General features: G+C 40.0%; 1 protein-coding gene across 2 annotated transcripts in view; it reads left to right on the top strand.

Moving 5' to 3' along the window:
• The window catches only part of LOC126267157 (gamma-tubulin complex component 4), a 150,407-nt gene that overhangs the window by 61,216 nt on the left and 74,189 nt on the right, over window positions 1-15,002 (top strand). For both annotated transcript variants that reach the window (XM_049972100.1, XM_049972103.1), the window contains exons 5-7: window positions 7,650-7,806; window positions 10,093-10,246; window positions 10,326-10,471. In XM_049972100.1, the coding sequence (XP_049828057.1) occupies window positions 7,650-7,806; window positions 10,093-10,246; window positions 10,326-10,471 (457 nt within the window). The remainder of the gene's footprint in view (window positions 1-7,649; window positions 7,807-10,092; window positions 10,247-10,325; window positions 10,472-15,002) is intronic.

Below are 15,002 nucleotides of genomic sequence, written 5' to 3' on the forward strand. Positions count from 1 at the left end.
CATGCAGATAGTGAAGGGAGACGAAAATTTAATAGTCGTGTGTGACTGGAATTCGATAGTCGGCAAAGGAAGAGAAGGAAACGTAGTAGGTGAATATGGAATGGGGTTGATGAATGAAAGAGGAAGCCGCCTGGTAGAATTTTGCACAGAGCATAACTTAATCATAGCTAACACTTGGTTCAAGAATCATAGAAGAAGGTTGTTTACATGGAAGAACCCTGGAGATACTAGATGGTTTCAGATAGATTATATAATGGTAAGACAGAGATTTAGGAACCAGGTTTTAAATTGTAAGCAATTTCCAGGGGCAGATGTAGACTCTGACCACAATCTATTGGTTATGAGCTGTAGATTAAAACTGAAGAAACTGCAAAAAGGTGGGAATTTAAGGAGATGGGACATGGATAAACCAAAAGAACCAGAGGTTGTACAGACTTTCAGGAGGAACATAAGGGAAGAATTGACAGGAATGGGGGAAAGAAATACAGTAGAAGAAGAATGGGTAGCTTTGAGGGATGAAGTAGTAAAGGCAGCAGAGGATCAAGTAGGTAAAAAGACGTGGGTAACAGAAGAAATATTGAATTTAATTGATGAAAGGAGAAAATATAAAAATGCAGTAAATGAAGCAGGCAAAAAGGAATACAAACGTCTCAAAAATGAGATCGACAGGAAGTGCAAAATGGCTAAGCAAGGATGGCTAGAGGACAAATGTAAGGATGTAGAGGCTTATCTCACTAGGGGTAAGATAGATACAGCCTACAGCAAAATTAAAGAGACCTTTGGGGAAAAGAGAACCACTTGTATGACTATCAAGAGCTCAGATGGAAACCCGGTTCTAGGCAAAGAAGGGAAAGCAGAAAGGTGAAAGGAGTATACAAGGGTGATGTACTTGAGGACAATATTATGGAAATGGAAGAGGATGTAGATGAAGATGAAATGGGAGATACGATACTGCGTGAAGAGTTTGACAGAGCACTGCAAGACCTGAGTCGTAACAAGGCCCTGGGAGTAGACAACATTCCATTAGAACTACAGCCTTGGGAGAGCCAGTCCTTACAAAACTCTACCATCTGGTGAGCAAGATGTACGAGACAGGTGAAATACCCTCAGACTTCAAGAAGAATATAATAATTCCAATCCCATAGAAAGCAGGTGTTGACAGATGTGAAAATCACCAAACTATCAGTTTATAAGCCACTGCTGCAAAATAATAACGCGAGTTTTCAAATTAATGTAAAAACTGGTAGAAGCTGTCCTCAAGGACATCAGTTCGGATTCCGTAGAAATATTGGCAATACTCCAATTTTAGTGAGTTTTCTCCTTCCACTATCGTTGTCTTCCTTAGATTGCATCTCTTTTATTCCCCCTGTGCATCCATTTTGCCCTTTTTGTACTTTTCACACATATTTGGGTGTATTTTTGTGTAATTTTCGGATGTAATTCTACTTTCTTACGTAATTTTTATCATTTTTGCACCACCATGCATCCTTGCTCCTTCCATCTGCGTCAATACAGAAAAGTTTCCTTATTCCTAGCCAGATCCCAGACCCACATACTGTTTCTGTGTTGTTGTTTGGCTCATGAAATCCCCCATAATGGCCTTACCATCAAATTACCCAATTCTGGTTGCCACCACTCCTTCCACAGTGACCTCCACTTGTTCGGATTCCACCAATCCTTAGCTCTCACCAACATAATCCTGCAAAACCATATCAACCAGGCCCAATCCTCCTTGCAGTTCTTCTCTCCATTTGCAAAATTCTCCTACTATGTAATCCCAAATTCCTGGAAGCCATTACACTCATTGAAACTATTGACCTGCAGGAACTTCAGCAACATGCACAACACCACCTCAAAAAGCTCTCCATCCTGCTCACTTCCTACTCCTGCCTCGGAGTACCACTGTCCTCCACTTCTACAAACACCTCCAAACCTCCCCCACACCCCCTCATAGCTGACAAACCATGTGTCTGACCTACTACACTTACCCCACCTTCCAAAACTACCTCCCACCACCACACACAACTCAAAACCTAAACAGACCTGCAACACAGTCATGTACTTTTCCTCTTAGCCCACAGAAATATCAGTTCTTTCGAAAGGCCTCACCTGTTGCCCCACTCCCAAATTCAACCATGCAGTATTAGTTAAAGACCTGCTCTCCTTCTCCTGGCCCTTCAGTGGAAACACTTTTTTGCCACCAATCGACCAATCAGACTCAACCAAAGAGTAATATTGAACCTTGCCTAACTCAGTTCACTCCTCCAACCAACCGTGGTCCACCCCCACTGCCCCCTGTTAACTTTCGAGAATTTCTTATCCTCGAATCTTGCCTCATTATCATTCACCAAATCCCTCAACATGCATATTAGCCTTACATCTGCAGAAAGAACTGCAGTCCACCATCTAAAAACTGATTCTGATCTTATAATCCTACCTCCAGACAAAGGCTCCTCCACTGTTGTTTTGAACTGCAAGGATTACGTGGCAGAAGGGCTCCAACAGCTGTGAGATTCTTCCACCTACAAACCATGCTGCAATGATCCCATTCCAGCAGTCAAGCAGGATCTCCATCACTACTCAAATCCTTAGGCACATCCCAGAACAGGGTGTATATGACCCGGGACATCCGGGAAAAACCCGGGAATTTTTTCGTCCGGGAGAAAACCGGGAAAAACCCTGGAATTCTTTAGAATTCCCGGTTTTTATTTCATTGTTTTAGTTACCAGTTGCAAAGGAAATGCACCGTATACAACAACAAAACAGACTTCTCATACAAGCGTCTGCCAACGAAAGTGTGTCAAAGGCTTTAGGAAGAATATGCAGGGCTTCCTAACAACAAATTGCCTCCAATGAGCGGGACGTGACAGCTGTTTACATTAGATTTGTTTGAGCAGTTGCACGCGGGCTGTTGCGCATCCGCAGTTGAGTTCGCGTATGGGTAATACCTTTTCCCGCTTCTGGCTACAGATGTATGGCTGGGCGCCACTATCTAAATTGCTCCAGTTCGGAAATATTGTAGATCCGGGGATGATGCTCAGAGCAGTCAGAGTTGTAGTGGGGAGGTGGGTAGTCTCCACGTGACCTGTATTTACATTCAGTGATTTTGCTATTTCCTCTTCGTTTATTGCTCTCACATTAAATGAAAACAAAACAAATTTCTGTGGCCGAGAGCTACCAAATGAATTAAAATATGTTCGCATAATTACGGAAGGCCCTAAAATATGTTGTTAGTTTCAGGTTTTATTTCCATCTTTCTGACAATCAAGCATCGATCACCTTGCAGAACAATGAAGTTATTTTTGCCGGTTTGCTAAAGAGATTTGGCTTTTATTAATCTTTTGCGCTGAGGCAGTCAGTTTATTTGAAACGAAGTGTTTAATTTCACACTGTTGGCTAGTTTCAACTGTTCGTTGCATTTCAAGTGCACGTTTTCCATTTTCTAGCTCATATGGCATTATGCCATAAAGAACTAAACGTGAGATAACACAGTACTGGTACTAAAGAAAAATTTACATCCGAATTATGCATTTTATTATGGTTCACGAAGTTCTGATGCTCTTGAAGTATCCTCTTTTGTCTTGTTTCTTTTATGACATAATGCAAGATCTTTTAATGTTTTACACTTACGAGCTACCTACGTCATCGTAGCTGCACAGGCACATTGACGCCTGTTATCTGGTGCTCTCTGGCAATTGCTGAAATGAACCAATTTCTAACAAGTCACGGGAAAAAATTGCGAATGGTGGTTTGAAAAAGTGTTACTTTCAAAGTAAATATCCTTTTACGCAAGATGAACTATGTACGATGAATTTCTTAAATCACAGAGCGTTTGGCTCTCATTTAAAAACCTCCTCTTTGAGGACGACCATCTAGAAGAATTTAGAGCCCAAAAGATCAGACATTTACGTCGCTATTAAAAATTTTACTGGCACATTTGTGTGATGTATCTTAAAGTGTAACACATGCATAAAGGTCAGCATTATATGTGGAAGCTTAGCTTCTCTTGCAGCTTATTAATCTTAGAGACCAATATTATTTGTGAAAGCTTTCAACACTATGTATATTAATTTAAATCATTAACTTTTCCTTTTTGTGTGTTCGCACTATTGAAGAGTGATCTTGCTGTTGGTTGACTACGCCACGTGTCATACGCTGTCATCAGCTGGCGAGATCACGTGTCTAAAGTGCTGGCAAATTCTACGTCTGTGTAGAAAACCATAAACATTCTAAGGATTGATAAGTTTTACAGTGCGAGGAAAAGTATACTGTCACTTAACACCGAAAAAGTGTATTTTCACCCGGGAGAAAGTGTATTTTCATCTGGGAAGTCCAGGGAAAATCCGGGAATTTTTTTTCTTTGTCCATGTATACACCCTGCAGAACCTCTCCCCAGAGTCCATCTCCCTACTTACCCCTACCACTCCCCACACTCCCACCTTCTACATGCTTCCTAAAGTCTATTAACCTAACCACCCAGGAGGCCCCATTGTGGCTGCTTACTGTGCCCCCACTGCGAGAATCTCCGCTCTCGTAGACCAACACCTTCAACATATTACCCGGAATCTATCCTCCTATATAAAAGATACCAACCATTTCCTCAACCGACTCTCCACAGTTCCTTTCCCTTTACCACATGGTGCCCTGCTTGTCACTATTGATGCCACCTCCCTGTATACTAACATTCCTAATGCACATGTCGTTACCCCTATCAAACACTGCCTTTCCAGACGCCCTATGGATTCCAAACCAACAACCTCCATCCTAGTCTCCATGACCAACTATATCCTCTCCCACAATTACTTCTCCTTTGAAGGCATTACCTTCAAACAAATCTGCAGTACGGCTATGGGCACCGCCCCCCCTCCCCCCTTGATGGCATCATCCTATGCCAACCTATTCATGGGCCATCTAGGGGAATCCTTCCTAAAAATCCAGAATCCTAACCCCCTCACCTGGTTCAGATTCATTGAAGACATCTTTGCTATTTGGATTGAAGGTAAGGACACCTTATTCACATTCCTCCACAATCTCAACAACTTCTCCACCATTTGCTTCACCTGGTCCTACTCATCCCAACAAGCCACCTTCCTAGATGTTGACCTCCACCTCAGAGATGGCTGCATCAGTACTGCCATCCACATGAAACCTACTAACTACCAGAAATACCTCCGTTCGACGGCTGCCACCCATTCCATACCTAGAAGTCCCGTGCGTACAGCCTAGCCACCCGTGGTCATCACATCTGCAATGATGAGCAGTCCTGCTCTAAATATACCGAGGGTCTCACTGAAGCTTTCACTGGCCGTAATTATCCTCCCATCCTTGTACAAAAACAAATCTCCTGTGCTTTATCTTTCCAGTCTCCCACCACCTCCCAAAGTCCCACAGTCCGGTCACTGAGGAGCATTCCCCTTGATAACTCAGTACCATCCATGACTAGAACAACAGAATTACATTCTCCGCCAGGGTTTCGATTAACTCTCGTCATGCCCTGAAATGAGAAATGTCCTACCCACTGTCCTTCCCACCCCTTCTGCCATGGTATTCCACCATCCACCGAACCTACATAATATACTCTTCCATCCTTACACAACCCCTGCTCCCAATCCCTTACCTCATGGCTCATACACCTGTAATAGACCTAGATGCAAGACCTGTCCCATACATCTTCCTACCACCACCTACTCCACTCCGGTCACTAACATAATCTATCCCATCAAAGACAGGGCTACCTGTGAAACCAGTCATGTGATTTACAAGGTGAGCTGCAACCACTGTGCTGCATTCTCTGTAGGCATGACAACAAACAAGCTTTCTGTCCGCGTGAACGGCCACTGACAAAACTGTGGCCAAAAAACAAGTGGACCACCCTGTTGCTGAACACGCTGCCAAACATGATACCCCTCATCTCAATCACTGCTTCACAACGTGTGCCGTATGGATCCTTCCCCCAACACCAGCTTTTCTGAATTGCGCAGGTGGGAACTTTCCCTGCAATACATCCTACGTTCCCGTAACCCTCCTGGCCTCAACCTACATTAGTCACTGTCCTCCCCCATCCAGCTCCCTCCCTGTTCCCATCCCAGCACTACACAGCCGTCATTTCACCGCCACACGCAGACCCAGTCTTTTAATTTATTTTTATTTTTATTACTCTCCTTTCCGCTACTTATTCCCTCCCCCTCCGCACCTTCTCTCCTGCCCTCTGTCTAAACTGCAACACTCCACTGTCTGCCACTCTCACCATACTATCCCTCCCCCTCCCTGTCCCAGCCTCCTCCTTACCCCCACCCAGTCACCACTCCCATCATGCACTGGTGCTGCTGCTTGCTGTGTAGTTTCAGCTCTCTGAGACTGCAGACGTGTGTGTGTGTGTGTGTGTGTGTGTGTGTGTGTGTGTGTGTGTACGTACTGCTGACAAGGGCTTTAATGGCGGAAAGCTATGTCTGTGTGTGAATCTTTTTATTGTGCCTATTGCAACTCGGCATCTCTGCTATATGATGAATAGCAACTTTCCTTCTCTGGTATTGAGGTAAAAATAATATTTTTCAAAAATCATTGCCCCTCAATAATGCATATCTCTAAAAATGTTGGGAATTTGACAGATACATATAGAGACAATTAGACAGGAAATTCAAGTATGTTTCATTTTTATTTTGAATATTTTTTTCTAAAGTGCACCATTTCTGAGATACAAATGTAAAATGAAAAATAGGACCTTTCCATCTTTTAGTATGTTTGCCTCCTAACTATTCCTAACAAAGTCCTGAAGTCAAAAATGCTCACATGTTCCATGCAGTCTACATGCATATTTTGTGCACTTACTGATTGGATTATTTTAAATTTCCTGAAGGAAGTCAAAATTGCACTCAGTTCGGTGCTAGAGTTGAAAGCAGCAATGTGTTAGTTTCTCTCTGAAAATGTGTTGGGCTGTGCCATGTTAATGCTCATTCTACATTTACTGCATCTTGTCCTCTATTTTTTTCTGGTCAATTATTTTCACTGTATATCTATGCATACAATTTGATGTCACACTTCGTGTGTTGTTATAACATCTTGGTAGTACTTCACAAATTATGCCTTGCCGCTAGTGGTGCATTAATGAAGACAAATGTGTGGTACAGTCTGCATAGAAAAAGGCAGAGAGTAGGTTACAGTGCCAGTATGCTCTCTCTGTCTGTCTATCTCTCTGTTATCTTAGTCCTATACAACTTGCTTTATATTTGTTCTTAAAGCATTTAGCAATGATGGTGTGGTATGTTCCACTTAGGGGTGTTGTTCTGTTCGTAATTTAACTTGAAAAGTTGGCACAAAAACATGCATGATCATACGTGTTCTCTGTCTAATAAAATTGTGAGCAAGAGTGCGGTAAACCAAAAACCATTGCTAATTGTTCTGTTCACATTTCACAACACATATGACAGACAGAAATAATGAAATGGTTGTATTGGCTACTCTCTCTCTTGTTACAGCACATCTCATTCACCCTCATATATGCACAAGTCACTGATTACAGATAAGTTCATGCCATACAATGTTCCTTGATGTGGTTGTGAATGCTGTCAGAAATTTGTTTGAAAGTCTTTCATTATTTTCTTACCAATGAGAATTAATTTGAGAGCTTATTTTTACGGACTTCCTTTCAGCATCCTACATAACTGTCACAAAGTATTCTTCAAGCAACTATCCAGCTGGTTATTGTGTGGTGTTCTAGAATGTGGTGATGAATTTCTCATAAAGCAGCAAAAGAAAGAAGATACTGCTCCATCACAGTCCTCGCTGGGAACTGAAACCTTTGTGTCGGTATGTAACTGAATTCTTTTAGTCCATACTGATTCTGTTATTTAAGAACATAATATAGATATATTAAAAAATCTACTCATGAAGTGGCAGCAAGAGAAAAGACACAAAAGATGGGAAAACATGTGAGCTTTCAGAGCCAGGGGCTCCTCCTCCTGGCAGGAGGGTTGAAGGGAAAGAAAACTGTTACTGGACAGGATGAGAAGGAAAGCCTCCCTTCAACCCTTCTACAAGGAAGACGTGCCACTAGCTCTTAAAGCTCACATGTTTCCAAGTCTTTTTCATATGATTTTGTTGTTTGATTGATTTAGCCTTTTTTGTGCATGAAGATCTAAATTAACTGAGCCTCAAAAATATTTTCTGCGTCAGGGAGAGAAACTATTTGAAATCTTTGTAGTTCTGCCACTATTATGGATATAAGGACAACACTTTTGAAAACTTTAGTTCCTGCTTGAATAAGAAACTGTTAAATAGCTCTTTAAAAAAGGTTTGTACCTCTGTTAAAATTCAATAAGTATTCAGAGATTCATGGTTTTTAGCTGGACACACATTTTTTCTATGCTTCTAAATGGATAATGTTACAAAAATATATGTAATAGTTATGTTCTACTATTAGTTATCACCTCAGAAACTTGTTTTGTTCGCTTTTCCCTTAAATATTGAGTAAATTATTCTTTCCTCTTTTTTTATTTGTTACTGCAAATCGAGAGTACCACTTTGCAGGAAACAATTCATTACTCCCTTTCATTCCTTTATCAAATGCATATAACCTCAGTACCCATGGGTATGTCTTTGACAATGAAAAGTAAGAGTTACCCAAATTTGTCTTTCCAGACAGACAAAATTCTATCAGACTATATTAGAAACTGGTTTCTTCTGGCATTTATTACCATGAGGACAACAAACTTGTTGCCATTGTGAGCAAGAAAACAACTAGTACTCCTGTTTTCATCCAGTCTTTGAAGAACTCAACCATATCCTTCACATGGATTTTACTACTGCCAACTGAAATAAGGAATATGATACTCAAAGCTCCCCCCCCCCCCCCCCCTCCTCCCTCCTTTCTCTTAAAAGTCCTGTTATTTCTATAGCCTATGCAACCCATGAAATATTATAGCCTTATGCCACCCCAGTGATAATTCCCCTGTGGATGATTAAGGTGCAGAACTTGTTCTATACAACAACTGCCATTTCTTTTTGCAACTGTTCATGGGCATTTTCTATCTGACCAAAGAAAGAGCCATTGTGAAAGATCTTGGGTGTGTGGTATCTACCAATTGTACTGTAACTACTGTACAGCAACTAAGCAGTTGCTTCTTCACAAAAATTGTCTCTGCCAAACTGGGGTTACATTTAAACTCAACAATTTGCATGCTGAACTTGTTGCACACCACACCATCTTTAACTTCAGTAACTGCAACTGCTTCAACACAAGTGTCATTTGAATTCTGCTGCCCACTCCTGCACTCCTATCAAAGTACCTCTAATTTCCACAGCTGGTAACAGTTCCCTCAGCACGTCCCCCATTCTCACAACCCACAACCTACCTTTCTACTAGTCTCCATCCTTTGGTACAATCTCTCAGTCAATTTTCCTCACTGTTTTCTGTCCTGTCAGTTTTTACCCCATTCATGCTCTGTTTAAAAGTTTTTCTTTACTTTCTCCTGTACATTCTCTCTCTCTTTCTCTCTCTCTCTCTTTCCCTCTCCCACTTTCTCAGTTTTGTGATTGTTACTCTATTTAATCCTTATTTTGCTGCTGAGAGCCACTGCCATCTCCTGTCCTGCCACCCAGTAATTCTCTGTCCTGAGGACTGCATTTTTGGGTGCATGTCTGAGTGTGGCTGATAGTGTCTGACAGTGTGCTAGCTCTTTCAGAGGCTAGTGAAATTTCTATGTTGTTATGGGTGTCCAGGTGCCATACATCAGTCAAATGCAGGTGGGTCATTGCCTTTCCTAATTTTTGTTCATTATACACCACTCTGAAATTTCCAGTACTGTCACAGTATTCTTTTAAATTTTTTTATTAAAGTTTCATTTTATAACACATGAGATATTTGTGTATTGAAAGTACATTATGTATAAGATTACATTTTACTTTCTACACTATACATAACACTAAAGAAGTGTTAAGAATAGTTATTGTTTTCTTGGTAATAATACACAAGTGGTTACTGTAACATTGACAATGTGTTTCTATTGTGTTGTCCAGCAACTGAGATGTATAATTTTTTATTAATTCTGTAATGATTTCTAAAAGTTCTGACTTTAATGTATTACTTATTTACAGAGGAATGAGAGTCTGGTTAATTATCCCACATATAATGACTATTTTATTGACTTCAGTGTTGTGCCTCCGTATATCTCAATATCATCTGCATACAAAATTTTGTTCATTGGACAAACAATTCTTATGTTCAGAAGTGATCCTCGAGAAAAGAGAGGTAATGTTTTGTAGTTTCGGTACCATAGTTACATTGTCTCATAATTTCGCATTTTGTATGCTAATAATTATCTTTGCAGTTAAGAAACACAAGAGTGTTGCCACCATTTGGGGTGACAGGGAAAATGAGTTTTGTTTGAAGTTGAAAGAACTGCAGGCGATGGATACCTTCAATGTCTCACAGTTTGAAAATACGATTGAGGAAATTCGGCTTTGTGTTACCGAGGTTAGTGCTGTATCTTTTAGGTTACTCTTGATGTGTTTGTACCAAAAATGCAAAGAATGAATTTTATACTTACGGTTGTGAAGAGTTACCAATTTTTGTTCTGTATGTGAAAGCAGTGCGAACATGCATCTTTGTACTCACCTTACTGCTAATGTGGTTAAAGAGTTAATTCACTAGGATTAGGAGGAGGGAGGGCCCCATGGAGTGTTGACCTAGAAGCCAAAATTGTCAAAAAAAGGTGTGTGTGTGTGTGTGTGTGTGTGTGTGTGTAAAAATCAGTCTCTTACAGTTAATATGGTCACCAGCAGAAGAAATAAAGTGCTACCAGAGAACCTTCCTGCAATGTGGCACTGAAACAAGGGGGTTTGAATAGTGCATCTATCCTACATAGTGGCTGAAATAAGTTTCTTCTGCTTTATGTCAAAAGCTGCTGCGTGTTCATCAAATCTAGTTGCGAAACCTTATGTTTGATATATTACTGCTTAAGATTTTGTGTTTTGTGATAGTTTGTGCAAAATCTGTGCTGTGGTGTCACAGAGGTGTGGGATTACCAGTAGGCATGACTGTCTTTGTCTATTCTGAAGTATGTTTCTGTGATAGAGGTTGCAGTGGAAGTCATCAGTTTCCCATATTCTACAGTCAGGTAGAGCAGTCTGACTAGTGCTTTTATTTATTTACTTTTATCTGCTGAATATACAGGTTATTAAAAACAAGAGTATTCCATATTTTGAGAGTGGTGGTATGGACAAAAACAAGAAAAAAAACCAGTAAAGATAGGCTCTAAAACTAAGAGCTATAAGCCTTCATTCATCTTTGCTACTGTGAAACACATCTCTTCTGCTGCGATCTCTTTGCTATATGAACAACTTACAGAGTGCAGTAAACAAACAAGGAAACAATCTCAGAGAAAATGGGCTGGTACTATATCACATGTGAACCACATCTCCACCCACTGTTGAAAAGGTACTTTCTCTAGCAGGACAGGGACGTTCTTTTGAAGACACTGGAGGTACCTTTGATCAGCCAACCTGTTTGGTAGTATGTAAGTTCCTTTTAGCCTCTTGCCAATAATTACTGTCAATACATTAACAAAAAATTGGTGCTGATGCCTTGCTTCTTAAACTGCATGTGACTTTCGCATATCAGATCACACATGTTTGTTATGAAAATTGAGAATTTGATCTTACATGACACCAGTCTCATCTGTGAACAGTCTCCATTCTGAAAAGTGGATCTACATCATATCTCTGTAACAACCATTGACAGAACTGCTTGCAGCAGGCTTATCGTATAGCTGAGGATCTTGGACACACCCTATGTTATATAACAATTGTTTATTTAGGATTGGCCCAATAGTGCTGAAATTCTGCCACTTACACTAGTTCCAGGATCTTCTTCCATTCGTTGAAATACTTGCTCCTCCACAACAGGAGTATGAATGTTGTGAGGTCTGCCACAATACTCTGTTGATGGAGCCATAGAGCAAGAGTGTGTTAGTCATGGGAAAAGATTGTTGAATAATGGTGCAGTTTGTACCCTGGGTTCTGGTTATTTTTCAGCATACAGGACATGGGGTTGATGGTTGCTTCCATTTGTGAAACCATAACATAAGGTCATGCCTGCTATTTCCCATGTGTAATAATAGGCTTCCATTATACTGGTAAGCACAAAGATAAAACCACAATGTAATAGCATTTCACAAACTTATCAGAGAACAAACTGGTTCCATTAGAACTAATGTATGTGCTGTACTTATCCAGAACTATGAATATGTATGGTTTACAATAACAACACTACTGGATGTTTGCTGCATGCTGTATCCATGGACAACAGAAGAATGTATCTTCATTTGTTTATTGCATTCTGTAGGTTGTTCGTATTAACAAATAGCACGTACTAGAAGTGCTTTATGTAATGAAGATGAACAAATGCTCATAGCTCTTAAGGCATGTGGTTTAGGGCTCATGTTTACTGGATGTTTTCTTCCTTGTTTTGGTCCATACTATCACCTCTCGAAATATGGAATACTTTCTGTTGACGCCTTGTATAAGGAGAGTATTTATCTGATTATAGTATCTCTCTTAAAGCAGCAAGTTTGTGTAGCTGTGGGTGATACAAACTGTTATGCACTTTGGAATTTGTTGCTATTATTTGTGGGCTTCTATTAGTTTAATAATTTTCAACTTCAGGTCACTTGTTGGATTTTTTAAGCACCTTGTATTTCATATTTAATGTAATTGTTATTTATAGTGAACAAATTATAATGTAGACTGGTCTTACTTTCTTTTCCTCCGATCAGAATGACACCACGTCAAACTATTTGGTAAAATAAGACTATGGGCGCCTTTCCATGGGTATATCATTGGCTGTATACATCTTTTACCTATGAATTTAAGTGAATTACATGTTAGTACTGGTTTCATTAGGTTTAGACGTTCAGTTGTGACTCTTCATGAAGTATTTTTATGCTTGGCCAGACAGTTTCCCAATATTTTAATTGGATTTTGCAGGGTCATTTGAAAATAAATTTTCTGTATAATGTATCAAATTACAGTAATTTTGCGTATAGAGAATAGATTTTGAAAATATAATATGAATAAATTTTTTTTCTTTTAAGCCACAATTTTTGAAAAAATTCTGGAGCTTAAACAGCTGTCTCTGCCATTGTCATCAGGAGTAAAAACTAGTGATTGATGGGACTGGAAATATGTTCTGCTTATATACAAGTGAGAGAGCGAGCAGCATCTGGGGCTAGGGGAGATCTGAAGTGACTCATGGATCAAGTGATGTCAAGTTGCGTGTGGAACTGTTGCCCATCTGAAAATGCTGCTCTTGCCTTCCTGCAAGGGTTAACAGGGTGCATACGCCCTGACACAACCAGTATAATCAGGAAAAATGCAGGAATTTTTTCATCTGAAAAGAACCTAGCATTTTCATTGAATTATGGGAATTTTTCATTGTTTTAGTTTTCAATGAAATTTCTGTATTTTGATTGTAAGAACTGAGAGTCTAACAAAGAATGTTACGTTAGCTCTCTGCTGCGTAATAATACTGCAGCAGTAAAACATAAACAAGAGAAAAACGCCAAAATAAAAACATTAGTACCAAACAGAATGTGCCATTTACAACCAAACACAGTGCTGTAGGCATCTGCTGGCAGCAAAACGTAAGGCTTTAGGATGAAGACTATGCAATACTTCATAACAAAACCTTTTGATGAGAGTGATTTCACAACTGTTGACATTTCTAACAGGTCGCGGGAAAATATTGCAAATGGTGGTTTGAGAAGTGTCACTTTCCAAGTAAATATCCTTTTATGCAACATGAATTATGTTACGTGTGAGAATATGTGATGAATTTCTTAAATCATGGTGCAATTGTCTGTCATTTGTAACTTTAACACTTTGAGAACCAGCCACTTAAAAAAAATTTGAGCCCAGAAGACCAGCCATTAATGCCGTTATTTAAAATTTTGTGTGCCGTTTGTGTTTGATATATCTTAAAGGATAAACAGGCAAAAAAAGACCATGGTTCAAGATTAGTTTTTCAGATTTATTTCAGTTCTTTCATAGATAACAAATTATGCAATAATGATGGCAAAAAGTATAATTGCCCATAAAAATGTGAGGATAGTTTTGGAGCACTTTCATATGTTACTGGCTTTTCTATGGAAAAGTGAAAGTGCTTGAAAGAACTTGTATTCAGTCAGGTAACCCACAAAATATTTGATGCAAAGCAGCGAAATTTATAATGTTGCTTGTCAGAAATATTCAGCTGCTACAGTTTAGGCTGTGCTCTTTGGGTCCTGCCTAAAGGTGCACTCTGAGGGAGGGGGAGGGGGACAGGGGGGAGGGGTGACTGCATAAATATTGTTGGTGACCAATATTATATGTGAAAGCTTGGCTTTTCTTGTGAATGTACTATACTATACAGTGGAGCTGTTGAGTCACAGACAGGCACAACAAAGAGACTACTAAATGCTTATACTTTCAGCCATGAGGCCTTCTACTGAAATAGACAATCTCTCTCTCTCTCTCTCTCTCTCTCTCTCTCTCTCTCTCTCTCTCTCTCTCTCACACACACACACACACACAGACAGACAGACAGACAGACAGACCATTGTCTCTGGCTGCCTGGGCCAGACTGGGTCATGTCATATATATAAACTCATCTAAGGTCCAAACACTGTGTGTCCGTCTTTGTGGACTTAAAGAAGGCATACAGCTCCATAGACCAGGAGGTCCTGCTGAACATCCTAATTGAGTTCGTGGTCGACCTTAAACTGCAAGTATTAATTAGAGCTACCCTAAAAGACACAAAATCCAAAATAAAATTCCTCACATCTCTCAGATTCCTTTGATGTCAGAACAGGCATCAGGCAAGGTGATGGCTTGTCTCCAATGCTTTTCAGCTGCATCCTTGAAAAGATCATCAGAACCTGGTGCAAAAGGTTAATGGAAACCAACTACACCCTGTTGCAAATTGGAACCAGATCAAAGGGGATCAAGGTAGACTGCTTGGCTTTTGCTGA

The sequence above is a fragment of the Schistocerca gregaria genome, chromosome 4 (genome assembly GCF_023897955.1).
Source record: "Schistocerca gregaria isolate iqSchGreg1 chromosome 4, iqSchGreg1.2, whole genome shotgun sequence".
In the NCBI taxonomy this organism is placed as follows: Eukaryota; Metazoa; Arthropoda; class Insecta; order Orthoptera; family Acrididae; genus Schistocerca; species Schistocerca gregaria.